Source organism: Cannabis sativa, chromosome 1, assembly GCF_029168945.1.
Source record: "Cannabis sativa cultivar Pink pepper isolate KNU-18-1 chromosome 1, ASM2916894v1, whole genome shotgun sequence".
NCBI classification, from domain to species: Eukaryota; Viridiplantae; Streptophyta; class Magnoliopsida; order Rosales; family Cannabaceae; genus Cannabis; species Cannabis sativa.
Genome location: NC_083601.1, coordinates 41,001,174 through 41,019,995, shown reverse-complemented (window position 1 = coordinate 41,019,995; position 18,822 = coordinate 41,001,174). Strand labels below are relative to the sequence as shown.

The 18,822-nt window shown below is 30.8% G+C and overlaps 2 protein-coding genes and 1 long non-coding RNA gene across 4 annotated transcripts in view; 1 reads left to right on the top strand and 2 right to left on the bottom strand.

Moving 5' to 3' along the window:
• Positions 1–2,360: 2,360 nt before the first annotated feature.
• LOC115704593 (probable leucine-rich repeat receptor-like protein kinase At2g28990) lies at positions 2,361–6,992 on the bottom strand. Its single transcript, XM_061115615.1, has 12 exons — positions 6,856–6,992; positions 6,295–6,769; positions 6,071–6,212; positions 5,888–5,959; positions 5,141–5,212; positions 4,967–5,044; positions 4,598–4,785; positions 4,146–4,378; positions 3,917–4,043; positions 3,762–3,833; positions 3,349–3,571; positions 2,361–3,246 (listed from the first exon to the last, which is right to left on the bottom strand). Exons 2-12 carry the CDS (start codon positions 6,740–6,742, stop codon positions 2,826–2,828), a joined length of 2,076 nt encoding a protein of 691 aa, XP_060971598.1. The 5' UTR covers positions 6,743–6,769; positions 6,856–6,992; the 3' UTR covers positions 2,361–2,825.
• Positions 6,993–16,283: 9,291 nt separating this feature from the next.
• Positions 16,284–17,222, top strand: LOC133029280 (uncharacterized). The gene is made up of 3 exons (XR_009683433.1): positions 16,284–16,325; positions 16,641–16,812; positions 16,910–17,222. It is a non-coding gene; the product is annotated as an uncharacterized LOC133029280 (long non-coding RNA).
• A 909-nt stretch (positions 17,223–18,131) lies between these two features.
• Positions 18,132–18,822, bottom strand: part of LOC115707582 (putative leucine-rich repeat receptor-like serine/threonine-protein kinase At2g19230) — a 28,475-nt gene continuing 27,784 nt past the window's right edge. For both annotated transcript variants that reach the window (XM_061108364.1, XM_030635594.2), the window contains exon 14: positions 18,132–18,718. In XM_061108364.1, the coding sequence (XP_060964347.1) occupies positions 18,298–18,718 (421 nt within the window). In that variant the 3' untranslated portion in view covers positions 18,132–18,297. The remainder of the gene's footprint in view (positions 18,719–18,822) is intronic.

The following is an 18,822-nucleotide window of genomic DNA, read 5'->3' as shown; positions in this document are numbered from 1 at the left end:
ATTTAGAGTCTCAAAAAAGAGTGATGAAGAAACACACTACTATAATTTGGAGTTTTAGTATATAGTGACACGCACAAAAAGTGCGGGTCACTGAAGAGTTAAATGTTGTCCTACAGTGACGCGCTAGGCATGACTGAGTAAATGTGTCCCGACACACTTGGCGTGTCACTATATCATAATCTTATTTTTTTAAAAAAAAAAATAAAATTACAGCTATAATTAATAAGTAAATAAAAAAAATAAAAATACATAAGAAAAAAAAGAAGTATTAAAAGGAAAGACTGTTTCTTTCTTGAAAAAAGAGCAGTGAAATACAAAATTAAATAAAAGGAGGCTTATTCAAAAAAAAGATAATAATAAAGGCAGTACCGCCTTTCTCTCTCTTTCTCGCTTGAATATTAAAAAAACCCTAAACGTTTTTTAGATAAGTTCTCTCTTATTCTCGCCTCTTTCCCTCCTCTCTTTTTCTTTCTCTCGATTGGAGCTGTTGCTCCTCTACCCCGGTGACCAGCGACACGCCTCTCTCTTTTTTTTCCTCCGACGTAGCTACTGCTCCTCTTCTCCGGCGACCAGCATCACCATCTCTCTCTCTCTCTCTCTCTCTCTCTCTCTCTCTCTCTCTCTCTCTCTCCTCAAAGCCCCAAAATCTCTCCTCTCAGTTCGAAGTTTTGCTGTCCATGCCAAATGCTAACTTCGGTGAGATCTCCATGGTGTTTTGAGATTTGAGATTTATTTTGTTCTTTGATATGCCAAATGCCCAGGTATAAATTTGAGATTTATTTTGTTCTTTGATTTTTTAGGTGTTTTGAGTATATTTTAACATATATATATTTTTTGATTTGTTAAAGGTTAATGTACAAGAAAACATAAATTTTCTCCATCTTAATAAAATACAAGACTCTATAAGGATTGGTCATATTTAGATTTCAAGGTTAAGGGCTCTAAAGTTTGTGATGGCTGAGTTTGAAAAATGCTTTTTCTATTTTTTTTATTGTTTTCTTGATCTCTTTTACTTGTATATTATTCTCTCTAATTCATTCTTTCTATTTTCTCTGCAAGTAACATAGGCCGTAGATGGTTTTGGCGTTCTAAGCAGCGGTGGAAGAATTGGGTTTGGCTGAAGAGTTGTGTATATCTTTTTATTTCTTTACTAGGTTTTGCTTGATATTGTTGTTGTTGTAGAAAGAAATTTCAATGTGTATATTTGTGTGTTTACAGAATTTGAGATATAACGTTCATGTATTTTTTTTTGTTAGAGCCATTAATGAAAAAAGATTATTTTGTTTATGGATCTTAATTTATTTCTTATAAAGTTATTTGAATTAAAAAAAATTGAATATTATTTTTTTAAAAAAAAAAAATCAAATTTAGGTCATTATATCTATAAAATAATTATCTAAAAAAAAATCTATAAAATAATAATAAAAAATTTATAAAAAAATAAAAGAAAAAAATGATATAGTGACGCTTTTTGGGTGTTGCTCTTACTTTTTCAGTCGGACAAAACTTGACTCTAAATGCTTACAGTAACACGCAATAAGTGATTGTAAAAGGGTTTAGTGACACGCGCTGAGTGTCATTAAAAACTGGCTTTGAAGTCACCTTCATTAGTGACGCGCAATGAAGGGTCACTAAACAGTTTTAAAGTTACTCAACGTGTGTCACTGAAACTCATTTTTCTAATAGTGACACTCTATAATTAGCAATGATAAGATAGGTCAACCACGACCAAATTGCTAGTAGAAATTCTAAAAAATATGATGACAAAAATAGTCATCATGGAAGCTACCAAACAAATGGAAAGAAAGACAAAAAAGGAGGCCAATCAAAGAATAATAATAAATTTGGTAGAAAATGTTACAATTGTGGGAAGTATGGTCTCATGGATAAAAGTTTTCGATTCAAAAAGAAAACTGTAGAAGGCAATACAGCCACGTCAAATACAGAAAAGACAAGCAATGGACGCAAAAGCATCGTTCGCAGTGAAGGTAGCTCTGGCTGTGTTTGGGTGACAAGAGCTCGAGTTTTTTCCATCCGTCTACTATTATTCATAGAAGAAGGAACTAAATTTGGGTTTTGAAAGATGGTAAGTGATTTAGATGAGAAGACAAAAGACATATCTCAAGTATAATAAATAATTTTTTTTGAGTTATTTTCTTCTAGCCAGCCATAGATTCCCTTTGATTTTGATGATTTATTCTCTAAAAAAATTGGGATTGAGGATAATGATCATTTAATGGAAATTCCCTTTGGTAAGGAGATCCATGAGACGGTGTTTTCTCTTCACCTTCTAATATGTTATGAATTTTTTAGTAAGCAAGTATACGTAGTTGATTAAAGTAATAGACTCGCAAGCTAGATTTTCTATCAATTTTTTAAGGGGAGGGAATTCCCAATATAGTTATCATCTATCCTTCTTTGTGTTAATAAACTTGTGGTTCTTTCAAAAAAAAAAAAGACTTAATCATAAGCCTACAATTGAAATCATACTAAGATAGGCTTGTTTTCAAATTTCTATTCCCAGAAAACTTCAATCCTAACACCCTAATAATATCTAGATCTAGTTATACTAATATCTTACTAGTACTTTGACACTTCTCTTTACAAAAGTAGATTCCAGATTCAAATCTCCCTCCCATATGTAGAAAAAAACAGCACAATTTTACCTGAAAAATTGTACGATTAAGAGTACAAAATGTATTCAGATAACAAGTACAGGAAACAGAAAACCTCAGAAAGAAAACATACATATATACACACGCACACAAGTTTTTCCTTTTATCTTGACGCAGCCTAAATTACTATATCATCTTCTTCATCGTTTATTACCTAGCTGTTGGAGAAAATTCTACTGAAGCCATATACTTTTCATGTGAATCAGTTAAATATTCAGGAGTAGTCTGAACATTGCTGCTGTTGTTTCGAGTTATATTTGTAGTCAAACACTCCTTCAAATCAGTTACTACACGGCTCATAGTTGGTCTATTGTTGGAAGTTTTTGAGACACAAGCCATTGATATTTCAATCAATTTCCACACAGTATTAATATCAACAGTACCTTGTTTCAACCTTGGATCAATAATACTTTTAATATCTCCTTTAGCAATCATTGAACTAACCCACTCAATAATATGTTTATTTTGTTTTGTTGTTGCTACCACAGGTCGAGCTGTAATTATCTCCAATAAAACAATTCCGAAACTATAAACATCGCTTTTCTCGTTCAACCAATTTGATATATAATATCTATATTGAAAGTAATAAAAAAATATTATAAGCATTTTTATATAAATATTAAACATTTTGAAACAATCTATAATTATATTGATCAAAATGATATTTACTTACTCTGGATCAAGATAGCCGAGGGTGCCAGCAATACTTGCTGACATACCAACAGGAGTGGTTGTGGTATTAACAGCAAATGTAGATGTATGATTGTTTCCGAAAACTTTGGAAAGGCCAAAATCACCTAACTTAGCCTGAAACTTCTCATTCAACAAGATGTTTGTTGATTTAACATCACGATGAATTATTGGAGGCTTACATCCATTATGCAGGTACTCCAGTCCTAATCAAGTGTTTAATGTTTATTAGTAACTAGCATAATAATAATTCTTCAGTAAAGCGGACAGGAAATAAATAATATGTATGGGAGATTTATTTAAGAGAAAACTTAATTAGTTACAATATAGGTAATAAGAACATATATACGTCAAATTAACCATATATTTGGAAAACGTATATATATGTTTACGAACCTTGTGCAGCGTCTATTGCTATTAAAAGTCTTTGTTCCCAACTCAAGATTATAATGCCACTACTTCTGTTACCTAAATATGTAACAATATATAATAATTATTATCTATTCATGATCATAATTATATATACTTAAACAATATATAATATAACAAACCAGAAAGATGTGATCGTAAGTTTCCCATTGCCATGTACTCGTAAATGAGTCCAACATTGGATCCATCATTGCAGTACCCAACTAGAGTAGTCAAGTTTTTATGATGAACTCTCAAAAGTAGTTTTAGCTGTAATATACATATTGTACTATGAATTAGATTATGTATTATTAAAAGATAAATATATATATATATATATGCTTTTTTATTAGAAAGAAGAAAAAAGAAAACCTCAGCGTGAAACTGTCTATGTCCTTGAAGGGATGAAGAAGAAAGCATCTTCACAGCTACTTCAACGCCATTTAAGTAACCATGGTAAACCTTTCCAAATCCACCCTCGCCTATTACCTTCTGAAAGTTGTTGGTTACTTTTCCAATCTCAGAGTATGTGTATCGTTCCATTTTATTATTTTTATACGATTCATGATCATCTTCATTATTATCCTCCGACTTTACGTTTTCACCTGTAAATAATATCGCCCTAACAAGAATTTACTTGAACATATATATATACAACAAAAATGAATTTAATTTTTTCTTCTCAATTTTTATTCTCTGCAAGAAATCCACAATCCAAATATACACATTGCAAAACATGAACTAGTAATTGAAACTCTGAAAGTACGTACGTACTAAAATAAATAATATAACCAGAATATATATATATATAATTAAAAATTAACCTTCTAAATTGATAGGAGCTTTATTATGAGGTTTCCTTTTAAGTCTCCAAATAATAACCACAATAGTAAAGCAGACGAAAAGCAACCCACTTAGTGATGCAGCCAGTGGTACCACAAAGCTTTTATTATTCTTTCCGCATGAGTTTGATGGGCATGCATTAGTACTATTCCAATTATTTGTATCAATGCTGTGCAAACAAAATTATATATATTTAATTTCATTAATTAATGCCATACATTAATTAAAAGATTATTCTCATATCCTTCAAAGCTTATATAAATTCTATATTTATATTTGTGATTATACTTTTAATCTCCAGCAGAAAAAAAAGGATATTATTAAAGGATAAAGAATAAGAATAATACGACCTTAATAATAACCCGTTCTTTCTTCTTTCAAGAAGTGCATCTGGAATAGGACCTGTGAAATTATTTCCACTCAAGTTCCTGGAAGTAAAAACAACCAAAGATAGTTCAAATAATGATTTGATAATTTTTGACCAATATCATATCATATGTATAGTCTCCAAACTTTTAGCTTACAAAACTCTTAGGGATAACAGCTGTGCTAAAACTTCAGGAACGACTCCACTGAGGTTGTTGTTGGATAAATCCCTGAAATTAAATGATAATAAGTACATTTCTTAATTTATTTTTATGGTAGTTATTTTTAAGAGTCATCACACAAAATTTTACTTTTACTTGACAATCAAATATTTTTGAATAAAAAAAAATTGTAATTAATTATAAATTATTATTTTTATGTTGTGACTTATAAGATTGATCGTATTTGTCACAAAAATTATAATTTGTTATAACTAAATGTATTTTTAGTCACAATACTTGTTCTGAGTAAAAATAAAATAGTGACAATATTGTATCAAAATGTTATATTGTAATCACAAGTAATTTTTTATTGTGATTAAAAATTACATTGATTTAATCATAAAAAAATTTATGTTGTAACTAAAAAATTATGAGTAAATTATATTGAGTATTGTTATTATTATATTATAGACAACCATAAAAGTACTGTTTTTTTACAAAGAATTTTATCATGTCATCGTACGAAGAATATTTGTGATACTAATTAATAAGAGAGAGTGTGTACATAATATATATAGACCCAAAAATTTACAATTTGTTGCTACTTAAAATATGTTTTTATTCATAATAATATTTTAATTTATCTTCGTATATATAATAAGTGTGCCTGAAAAATTTGTATAGTAATTAACTAAACACAGTATTAAGTAAACATTTACACAGGCAAAATTTTTATGTACTTACAATTGCTGTAACGAAGTGAGTTCGGCAATAGATGGTGCAATTTCTCCTTTTAACCCCCTTGACGATAAATTCCTGGTAGTTGCATATCAGAGAAGCAAAATGTCATGAGTCATATATATATATATGTTAATATATTGGTACATACATAATATTTTATCATATAAAATTTAATAAAAGACATACAAGGAAACAATTCTAGAGGAATGATTAGCACTGTAATTACAGCTCAGACAGTCCCACATGTAATCCTCCGGGCCACAAGGATCTCCCTGCCACTCAATATTTTTCAATTCGTACACCGCTTTCACCTCGGAGATGGCTTCCACTAATAATGAATTATTGTATTATTTTCTTTAAGAAAAAAAAAATTATAACAAAAATATACATATATATATATATGATCATACCATCATTTTGATTTGTTTCTTGTCCCAATAGATTATGTACCCTATAAATCTCGAGGGCATTTATAAGGGGTGGTGAAGTTGAATTGGGGGTGCTGTAAAGAGAAATTTTCTGTTTTCCTGGTTGAATTTCCTCGGCATAGCTGTATATAGTGAAATCGGATAAGTAAAGGGGAGAGAAAAGTGAATCCAATAGTTTTCCATTGAGGAAGGTGTTGAACTGTCTAGATTGATTTGGTTGGAGATTTTCTAGTTCCGTATAGTGAAAGTAGAATTTGTATTTGCCGCCCTCTAAGCTTTCCCAAGTGATACCCAAAGAACGAGAATCTTTATCAACCACATGTGCAGTGTTCATTACTGAGAAGGGTAATCCGAATTTGTTCTTTTTTATAGAGCTTTCATCTGTAGAGGGACCTTTAATATATATGGTTCCCAACCAAGTTGTCTCCATAAACGATCATACACATCATCTTTGAATCTGCATATTATATATTTATATTATATCTAAAATAAATTAGACTAAACATATTTAATTAATAGATAATAAAGTATAAATAATTGAACCTCCTGATTTGGCCTGCAGGGAATGAAGAGAAAGCATAACGACCATGGAGTAGGAGTGATGAACCAATTTCAGGAATATAATTAACTTCATTATTTATAGGCCTTAGTTCTAAGGCTGATATGAATGGAGTTCCGTCGCCTGTGTTTACTAGACAAACATATATGTGATCTGAAAGAGAAACGTGTATCATTTCCAAATTCAATGTACTACTTGCATCTTCAATTTTCACTGTTTCCCACAGATTAACTCCGATGTGTAAATCAAATTTTGGGATTTGGTTTTTGTCATCATAGTTTCCATACAAGAACCTTGCTCGGATCAAATACTTGTTACCTTTGCCTAGTTCAGGTTTCAAGGTGTAACAGTTTCTTTTTTCTTCAGGAAAATACCTTAGATTCCAGAGTTGTTGATCGTGGATTGTCACTTTGTAAGCTGGTGATATCTCATTGTTTTCCCCACTTTCGATGAACTTTGCGTCTGAAGAGTAAGAGATACTTGTTTTTTCATCTGTGTAGCTTGAATCTGATATCCCACAATCTATACTAATGAAACCTGAAAATTAAGATATTAACTTACAGAAACTGATAATAATATGAATATGCAAATATTTAATAGTTTAATGATGGTATATCAGTTGCGATATTAATTTTTTGTGTTAGTTTTGCTTTGCAGAGAATAAATGATAATATGAATGTATGGAAGTAGAGTGTGATGGAGAATGAGTAGAATATATACGTAACATTTTAGAGGTATGTTATAATTGATTATTTTATTTTGTGAATCGATAATGAGAAGAAATATCTTAAATGAGATGAATATGATGAATTATCATGGAATTTGGAGTTTTACGATAAAAGCAGTGAAAAATTCAAAACTTTAGATGCTCAACACGCTCCATTTGTTATCGAAAATCAAGTTTAAAGCTTCAAGCAAATTGTATGGTTGTATGATTTTTTAACAGGTAATACGTACGGTTATTTAGAGAAGCAGTGTCAGTGCAACGAAAGTTTTATATTTGGCTAGAAATGAAAAAGATCACTGCTTTATAAAGATGAACAATATCTATGAGACATTTTTCACTACTACAAAAAATAATTTTTCCCGGTGTTTTTAAACAGTCGTTTAAAGTATTCCCGTCGGTTTCTATAACCGTCGCCTACACAACCGTCACAAAATGGGCAAAATAGGCGACAATAAAAACTGTCACTAATATGGACTCGTCGCCTATAGTATAGGGCAGGGTTTAAAATAAAATAAAACAACTAATTAATTTTATTACAATAACAACTAACTTTAAAATACATTAAATTTATACAATAATAAAATAAAGATATATAATAAATAAAAAAGTATATAAATAAATAAATGTATTTATACCGAGCTCGGAGAGAGAGAAAGAGAGAGAGGGAGACTGACAGGAGGTGGTGGTAGTCCGACGTATGAGACGGAGATGAGAGGGACACCGACGGGAGGTGGTGGTTGGTCCGACATATGCGATGGAGAGGAAAGGGAGACCGACGGGAGGAGAGGTGGGTGGAGATCGATGGACGAGAAAGACGAGAAGAAAGGGGGAGAGAGAGAGAGAGAGAGAGAGAGAGAGAGAGAGAGAGAGAGAGAGAGAGAGAGAGAGAGAGAGAGAGAGAGAGAGAGAGAGAGAGAGAGAGAGAGAGAGAGAGGAAGACGGCGAGAGAGGAGGGCGATAGTGCGGAGGCGTGGGTGGGGTTTTGGAGAGTTAAGATTTTCGTTTTAGGGTGTAGGAAATAGAGAAGAAATAGGTGGGCATGTGAAAAATAGAAAAGAAGTAGGTGGGCACGTGAAAAATGTGGCGAGAAGTACTAGGTGACGATTTTTTAATAGCCCTTATATTCGACGGTTGAAACCGTCGGGTATAAAGCTATCCTGAAAATTCGCATTTTATTAAAAAAAAAAACATCATCTATTTTGTTTGCTATGATTTTAAACTGCCGCGAATACTAAATTTTTCCCGACAGATTTAAATAGTTAATTTTTTAGCGACAGTCCCCCAAAAAAATCGTTTTTAGGACAGTCGCGAATTCTAATATTTGTAGTAGTGTTTGGAAGGTGCCTAAAAATAAAAGTGTAAGAGTTTAGATCCAAAGCAAACAATATTTTATCGATATCGAGATAGATGTTGTCAAACAAAGGAGATGAACCTCGATTCTGAGAAAGAGCAAGAACTCTCGAGGTAGGGGTGGTACTCCATGTAAGGCGTGCACCCCAACACATTAGAGAGAATATTTAGTAAAGAGCTGACCGATGGAGAATTATTTAAGGTGAGGTAAGGCAGTTCTTTGTTTGATGGGAGAGTTGTTGGGTGTGCAAAAAAATATCCCACATTGGTTAGAAATAAAAAGGATCCTAGGTATGGATCATAGGTATAAAGATGGATAAAATCTTCGTTGACTAATTATAGTATTTAGATACAAGTTATTACTAATATAGTTTTAATCACAATATATTTTGATTAAAAATATTTTTTATTATAACAAATTATGATTTTTGTTACTAATATCTTAGCCGCGGAATTTTTAATCACAACATAGGAATAGTTATTTATAATTAGTCACAATTTTTTAGCTTTAGTTATAAATTTTGTTGTGACTAAAAATAAATTTTTTTTAGTGATATATATATTAATATACGAATCTACATATATTTTTGAAGAACAGAAATTTCTATAGTAAAAATTTAGTATAATTTTTTCTATGAATGTGTAGATAATTTAGACTAATTAAGTATTCTAAAATGCTTAGCATATATTTGAAGAAAGGAAAGGAAGGAAAAATAAGGTTAAACCTTTATGATCCTGAGCTTGAACAATAATTGATAGAGTGACCAATGCAACTTGCAATATTGCAACAAGAAAATGTTTAGAGAACATCATAATGTCTTAATTAGCTCTCACAAAAAACAAGGCACGCCGATCATGGATTAAGCACTGCTTTTATACTTGATATTCGGAGTCTAATATATCATAATAAATATATATGTACTTATCAAACATGCATATTTATTAATATATATAATTAATGTTTGAAATTATATATAAATACACCCAATTGGATCTCATACTTACTAAATCAAAGTGGCCTGATAAATTCATGATGATGATATGATTAAGATTAATTATATAAATAAATACATTTATATAAATCTATAGCTAGTGGCAGCGGCCGACCAACTTCTTAATTACTCGAACCATTTACAACTTCCACATTTTATGGTTTGCCAAGATATTATTTAACTATTATGCTGCTATCTGAGTAGTAGACAATTAGTAATTATTAATTATTATTCTAATCTTGCTGATTAGTTTTGATGAAGTCTTCCGTACGTACCATATGTACTACTCTTGTACATTATGAAGAACATTTCTTCCATTTTATGTATATGTAAATTCAGCAACTTGGATAGCTACTTCGATTGGTGTTTTTAAATGATATGGATATGGTTATACTAATAATTAACTGGTTCAAACAGGTGACCAATGCATCAAGTTTTGTATCTAAGTATTGGTAGATGGACAAACTTAATATACTAAATGTTTTTTTTTCTTTTTTTAATTAGCTCATCAATTATGGCAATATAATAATAAAAAAAGAAAATTAGACCTTAGAACTTTTAGATAAACACTATATATTACTTCAATTTGCAAATTTTTTAATAAATACTATGTTATATATAATGCCCACGTCTACTGTGTACATTATATATATAGTGATGAGTGAATTTTGTCCCCTTATGAAATGGTCCCGTGGTCATTTTATAGTTATACTCACTGATGGATATTAACAATTTTTTATTTTGTGGGCTTATTTATCATAAATAACATTTGTATTTATATTATAATTATTATTTCTAAATTTATTTAATTTTGTGAGAATTTTTTTACTATTTTAATTCATAATTATCATATTAAAAAATTTATATTTAATTTTTTAAAAAACAGTATCCCACATTAATATTACTGAGTTCGTCTCTAGTTACAATAACTATTGAATTAAGATATTAAGTTAATCTAATTATTGAAAGCCAAAGTATTATCAAAGTACATACATTCAACCTAGCTCAATTAAAGTTAATTAAACAAAACTTATATATATTAAGGACAAATTAAATTTATTATACATTTTTCTATCTTATTAAAAGCGATAATTTTAATTAGTTCAATAAAATATTTTAAATATATATATAATATTTCATTAATTTTAGCTATATAAATATATATTAATTAATATTATTTATTTTAAGTCTTCTTCAAACATTAATTAATATTATCTTTCTAAAAGGTGTTACTAACCGGACCATATGTAATATTCATAATTTAACTAGTCAAATGTGACTCTTAAACCTTTGTAAGAAAACAAGGTTTATAAAGTATCCAACTTTAATTTATATTACAAAATAGATATATAGAATTTCAATAATAACTCCTATAATTATAATATAGAAAATATTAGTAATTAAATTAGGATCATTCATTAAAATAAATGAACAATAATATCTTTATAATTATGTAGTCACTAAATAGTTAAATTTAAAATATATTAACAGCAAAACTACTTATATATACTTTATATTTTTTTTCTTAAAGTTAACTACCTAAATCGATTTTTTAGTAGCAAAACTACCCAAACTTGTTTTCTGTTAGCTATTTATCACTTCCATTCAAAAGGCTATGTTAAGTGCAACGACATGCCACAGTGTACACGTGGTAATTTTTTAGTGGTCCACGTAATATTAGTTATTAAACCCTAGCCATCCCAACCACCTCCTCCCATCTTTTTGTTCTTTGGTGCAGACGGAAGGCCAAATACATTCTCCTCTGATTTAAGCATACTGTAATAACTGTCACTGTTCTGTAACCATCTAAAACACTAAAGGTCAATTCTTTAGAATCTTGAATCTCTACAATGGGATTCTACTTACAAGCTCTGGTTAAACCTATAACCTACCCTCTTTTCGTTTGCAACTTATCCTTACCTTCAAGGTACCCACTCACCAGCATCAACCCCTTTTGTTGGTTTAAAAACAATATAATTGTCATAGTTCAATATCAAAGGTTACATTAGATTAGTATGTTGAAATGTTATCAAATAATTATTATTTTAAAAGTGGCCACAAATATTTTCATATTATTGTTCAACCCACGAGTTTTTTTCAAACAAAATTATTTTGATATATATTATATATATTTTAAAATTAATGTAGCTCAAGTATGAAAATGTTAGACTTTTATTTGGGCTTACATTAACTTTTATTAGTTTTATTAAAACATGGGTTGATTAGATAGTTGTTTGTTATGTTAGCCCATATTGTTAGTGATCAATAGTTGATGAACTTAGCATCTATGCGTTTAAAGTCTAATTGAAGCAAAATTGTAGGCCTTTTCTAGTTAATTGAAGTCTTTGATGTGAGCAGGCCTAGTCCAACTAGGGTTTTGTAGCTAAGTCTCGTCCCTAACTCTATAAATACATATTGTCTCATCACAATTGTATACTTTTGATAATCAGATAAATAAAACTTATTTTGATTTATAGACCCGAGGAGGAAGACTTGATTGATAGTATTGCACTATCAAATTACAATAGTTAGATCAATCAGGTACGCATACTTAATTATTATTTATTATTATTGTATTCTAAATTAATTTTCTAACAGATGGTCCTATATATATATTTTTTAATATAATAATTTTTATAATATATCAATAACCAAGCGCAAAAAGTCATCATTGGTGTGACAGTCAGTAGTCCCGTGTAAGGGAAAATATCGGGTAAGCTGTACAAATCTCACACTGCCAGGAGAAGGTCAAGTGGATTATTCTAAGACGGTGTAGGTATATGGGACTACACAGTTGAAGATGGCTTAAATGGATTGATTGGTACTACCTATATCAATAAGCACTACTACAAAATTCACTATTCACGTCGGTCAACGCGACTGTTCATCGCGTTGACCGACGTGAATAGTACCATATTCAATATATTCGTCATTTGTAAAATGTCACAAAAAATAAATAATTTGCGTCGGTTATAATCCCTCACTAATTACCCAACCGACGGTAAAAGTCAAAAAATTAAAAAAAAATCGTTCATTATTAGCGTCGTTTTAAAAGCCTCACGAATGCTTTATGTGGCGTTTTAAAACCGACGGTAAAGATTTTGCGAGTGTGAGAAAACGACGCAAATCCTCCTATTTGTTCACTTACCCCCAAATGAAGAACAGGCCAGTCTCGATCCCAACTTTTTTCCCTCTCTTTCATTTTTATTTTCGAACAGTGGCGCCTCTCTTTCCCTCTCTTTCTCTAAAGGTTTGAAGGTCTCCCAACAGGGATGCGATTTCTCAGCTCTGAAGGTCTCCCACCTCCGTAAGTCTCTCTCGTCCTCAGCTAGCTCTGAAGGTCTCGAACAATTACCCTCTCGTCCTCAGCTCTGAAGGTCTCGAACACATACCCTCTCGTCCCCGCCCGAAGGTCTCGTCCACCTCTGTAAGTCTCTCTCTTTCCCTCTCTTTCTCTCTTGCGTTCTCTCTTGTGTTATAACAGTTGGTATACATGCTCTATTTTCATCATGAATGGATAATTTCTCATTAACAGTTGGTATGTTAATTTTTTCGAAATGGGGGTTTTCGATTCGAATGTTAGAAATTTAGATTGGAGATTTAGCTTCTATTAGCCTGATTCTCCGTTTAATCCAAAATTAGGGTTTTTATCTTGTTAATAATTTTGACTATCACTTTTAAATTATTGAATGTATTATACTATATGTGATGAGAGTTTGGTAGATATGTCTGTAAATAAGGCAAACAAGAGAGTAGTAGACATGGATTCGCACTCAAAATGCCGTAAATTTACAAGGAAGTAAATCATTATATTGCTAAGGAGAAGAAAAAGCTCCTCAACAACTAACTGTATTTTTATAGCCTTATTATATTGATGTACCGAGGGAATAAGCGTCAAAATCTCCTTCAACCCTACCATCTTGTTCCTGCAACACCAAAACAATTACATTATTATTAAAGCTCTGATTTGAGGTGCAAACAGAACATGTAGATCAGATATGTGAACAATAAATCTAATTTAAATTTGTGCATTATTATTAAAGCTCTGATTTGAGGTGCAAACAATTACATTACTATGCGTACATTTAAATTTGTCATTTAAAAAATAAATCTAATTTTGCCTCTAATTTATATTTGTCAATGAATTTTTCAATGGTAGTTAGATAATTTTTTGGTTTAACTAATTTTCTAGCAGCAGATGTAGACTGACCAAGCCTAAGGCCAATAGTTGTGTCCTCCAGATAGGATCATATTGACCACACCCAAACTTGTTAAAACTTTCAGTAGCTAGAAGAACAACAAACTATGACTACTTTTGGTTAGTTCTCTGTAGCTTTCAATTCCAGTTTTCTCAATTGGATGTCTATCTTTATTTTAGGGAAACTTGTATACTCATGTTACCACTAATCAAATTCAATAATTTGTGGAAAGTTAATTATGTTCCATTGAGGGATAATTGTATAAAGATTAGACTCCATCTCGTTAGTTTTACGTATGTCTACTTTTCTAGAACTACATAATCTATTATATGAAACCTTTAAGCTATGTGAATGAAACAAATGCAAACAGAATTCTATCTTTCAAATCCATCAGTGTTTGTTTATAAATTCATCTAGCCTTTTTTTTTTCTTTTGCTGAATCTAAGGCAGCATTTAGCTTGAAGGCAACATTTTCTTTTTCTTTCTTGAAATGGGCTGTCATTTTGTGGTCTCTTCCGATTTCTGCCATCTTGGACCACAATTTTACTACTAGGTTCTTTACTTATCAGATAATTATGTATTGTGGACAAAGGATTTATTTGGCTCGCAACTATTAATTCTAAGTCTAGGTGGGTTCGTATTCGCCTGTGGGGTCATTGTTCCTAGTGAATCGACTCAAAGTTAATGTGTTTCGACTAAGTGTTAAATTAATGACTGATCTAGAGAAGCTTTTCACAATATGTATCTTTTCATTAAACAACATGAAGGAACAACTACTTACTGCCAATGAAAAGGAGTATATTACAAGAAAATAAAACAGAACCATAATAAAAATGCAACAATCTCAATCACAATGCAAAGGCAAATTTACAAGATATAACATAATATGTATGGAGATAAAGGGAAATCAAGCTTCGAGACCAAGAATATCCAACCCGCCCCAAATACCTTTGGAGACTCCTAATGCCTTCCAAACAAGCTTTAGAAGCATCAACAATGTTATTAGGACAAGGAGGCCGATAATCATGATCGCATCACACCCCGCCGTTGAATCACACTCATCCACAACCATTGCACTCACACTTCTCCCATTACCATATATGGTTATGTTCGAAGACATCTCTGCATATTGTTGAACCAACCAAAGGACAATGCCACCACCGAGTTGTCGTCCGAGTGGTAATTGTTGTCGCATTCTGAGGGGCCACCGCCATCTCCACCCTTCTCAAAGCTGTTGATTGTCAAAACTGCCTTGGTTTTGACTACATATTCCATTGTTGATGAGTTAGTCAAAAAATATAAATAAATTATATATATATAAAAAACACTAAATTTGTTTTCTTTTGATTCACTCAACTCAAAGAGGGAGCTTGTTATAGGAAGCTAGCTAGTATTGTATTCCATTAAATTCCCACATGAAATGGGAAGTTATGGACTACTTATTACGACCATCATATTTATATATGTATATATGTATAAATATATATGTTATGGGAAGTTATAACTGATATTCCATAAGAGTCTTTGATTGAATCAACCACTTAGTTTACCTTCATTGAATTTTGTAGTATTTTTATATATATATATATATATATATATATATATATATATAAAAGGTCCCTTTAAGCATTATCATAATTAATTGGGATTGGGAATAGAAATCCAAGTTGCAAATTGGATATGAAGCTCTTCTGTCATGAAAATGATGTCCTCTATTTTGGAGGTATTTCTTGATCCAGTTTATGATCAATATTTTAATTTTGGAGCTTCAAACCATTCTTTTCTTATTAACCACCTTATTCATCAATCATCATCTTTATGGTATGAGATTCTCAAGTTTGAATCATCTTATATCCACAAAAGACTCTAATTTCTTAATGCATTTGTCCTTGCCATTTTCAGGTCATGTCATATCAATTTATAGTAGCTAGCTTGTCCTTTATATTAGAACTAATGTTATTCATTTACTTTTTTTAAAAATAAATATTATTTACCTATAATAAATAGGAGTTCTTTTCCATTTCCAAAATAAATAGGAGTTTTTTTATTCAATTAGGAGTCTTGTACAAGTTATTTCTATATTTATTTACTTTATGGGAACTCATGGACTACTTTTATTCACAATGCAGCTTTTCAATTGTGGTAGTATCTTTCGCAAAAATTGCTTGAACGCTAGCTTGGAATTGGTAAGCTACTCAAACTTTATTTTTTTTTATATTTTATAAATCCTAGAAGAGTTTGAATATCCTAGATATTCATCCATAGTGAAGTAAGTTCTGGAATTGCATGACTGCGGTCGGATGGGTGGTAATATTTGTACTGTTAATTATAGTTTTGTTTGTTTGTATTATTGTGGATGTTTTAATAGATTAGTTGCATGTTTAAAATTTTTGGGAACGTCCGAATTATAGATGTTATGCTGTCGAAATTTCGGCAGAAATTTCAGTAGGATTAGTATTTTATTACAAATCAATTCATTAATTAATTTCTTTTTTGTTTAGTGCTGTGGACATGTACAGGATCGAAAAAAATATACGAAACAAGGGTCCAGTAAAAATCAACCAATACACGTGTCGACAGCAGCCGGATGGAGTACAATGTGGTTATTATGTTATGAAGATTATTCAGAGTTTCATGACGGTTGTTAATCCTGCAAGTTTTTTGAAAAATCATGTAAACATGAATAACTACTCTTCTCTATTTAGTTTGTATTTTAATTATATATACTTTTAATATGTTGATTAATGTTTTTTGATCTTTTATTTTACAGTTCAAGTTAGACGCTCCCTATAGTAACGAGGAGATCAATGCCGTACGGGATGAGTTTGCCGAATTTGTGAAGCCATTGATTATAGATTAAGTACTTAAGGTTACTACACTTTTGATATAATACATGACTAACAAGTTTTATGATTATTGTTATCTTTCGCATATATTATTAGTTTATATTTAGTTTACGATATACATGGAATTTAAGTTTTAGAATCGATTTTATTAACAATTTTGGTATTGTGTGATTAGTTAATAGAATCGATTACTAATTTAATATAAGTTTTAAAAATGTTATTTTAATTTTTTTTGTATTATGTATTTACTATTATATAGAGTTATTCTAAAATTTGATAATGCAGGTGGGGAAAATTGCATGAAAAGTTTGCAATTTTCCCTTACTTATATTTGTGCTTCATTTTATAAGTGACGCAATAAGTAAAAAAAAAAAAGTTTTTTCGTAATAGATATGACATTTTTAAACCGACGGAATAAGTTTTTTGTGACAGTTTTAAAATGTCATGACACATTTAGCGTCACTTTTTAACCGACGCTTAAAATAAAATAGAAAAGTAATTTTTTAGCGTCGGTTTTCAAATGACGAAAATTGTATTTTGCGTCTTTTTAAAAACGACGCAAATAAAACACTATTTACGTCTACGGATTACACGTCGGTTCTGTAGACCGACGCAAAATCTTTATATGTCACTTATAAAACGACGAAAATACCCCTTTTTGTAGTAGTGAAGATGCATTTTTTTTTCAGTAGCCCATTACGAAAGAACTCCACAGTTAAGCGTGCTTGACTTGGGAAATTTTTTCAGGAAGCATGCGAGTGAGGACAAAGCACCCTGAAAACACTCGTATATAAGAGTCATCATTCCGTGGGTGTAAGGGCCTAATAAAAGCTTGAAGCGGAAACTTTACACCTGGTGTCGTATAACAATGTTGAATATTGAGGACAAGAAAGTTATCATGACAAGTTATGTTTGTCGAATGTAATAGAAATTCCCATATGATCAAATGAAAAATTTTATGATTAACTACCGACTTATCGTGAGGAATAATTAACTTAATTAAATTTTGTTGGTTGTATGGGCTTGTTATTAACTTATATATTTAAATTATTTTTCTTTGATCACTAAAATATATCTGTGCTTTAAGATTAGAACGAATGTTCTACATTTCTTTTAAGTGATCAAGAAAGTTCTTTAAGAAGATATACTATAAATCATGTTGATTATATGTAATCAAGTGTGAATTTAATTTTTTTTTTTTTTTTTTTAAAAAAAAAGCTCATAAACACAACATATACTAAATTAACAACGCGGAAATATAAATAGAATCGCCTTTCTCATCTCCTTTTTTTTTTCCTCATAGTTCATATTATTACCTAGCTATGGGAGTAGATATATGCTCGGAAATCATTTCATATGAGTCTTTTGAATAATCAGTACCCTCAACGTAGGCATCCTTTCGAGTTTTATTATCCCTTGTCAAACATTCCTTCAATTCACTAGCGACAATACTCATGGTTGGCCTATTGGTGGATGGTCTTGACACACAAGCCATTGCGATTTCAATAACTTTCCAAACGGTGTTCATATCAAAATTATGTCCTTCCAACTTTGGGTCAATTATACTTTTAATATCACCATTACTAAGCATTGAGCTAACCCAATGAATTATGTGAGCATTATTATGATCTCGGCTCTTATCTAACACAGGTCGACCTGTGATTAACTCCAACAAAACAACTCCGAAGCTATAAACATCGCTTTTTTCATTTAACCAGTTTGATATGTAGTACCTAAGAAGAGTGAACATCCAAATCAATTATTAGAAAATCGACTATGTTTTCTACTTATAAATAATTTATGCAGAATTTGAGAGCTAGCATAAATAATTAATACA

What these genes read in the sequence shown, in the direction of transcription:
- LOC115704593 (XM_061115615.1), bottom strand. Translation starts at nt 6,742, where the DNA reads ATGGAGACAACTTGGTTGGGAACCATATATATTAAAGGTCCCTCTACA. An exon ending in TCCTCTAGAATTGTTTCCTT is followed by an intron (nt 5,960 to 6,070) that starts GTATGTCTTTTA and finishes TGCAACTACCAG; the next exon opens with GAATTTATCGTCAAGGGGGT. An exon ending in CTTACGATCACATCTTTCTG is followed by an intron (nt 3,834 to 3,916) that starts GTTTGTTATATT and finishes TTACATATTTAG; the next exon opens with GTAACAGAAGTAGTGGCATT.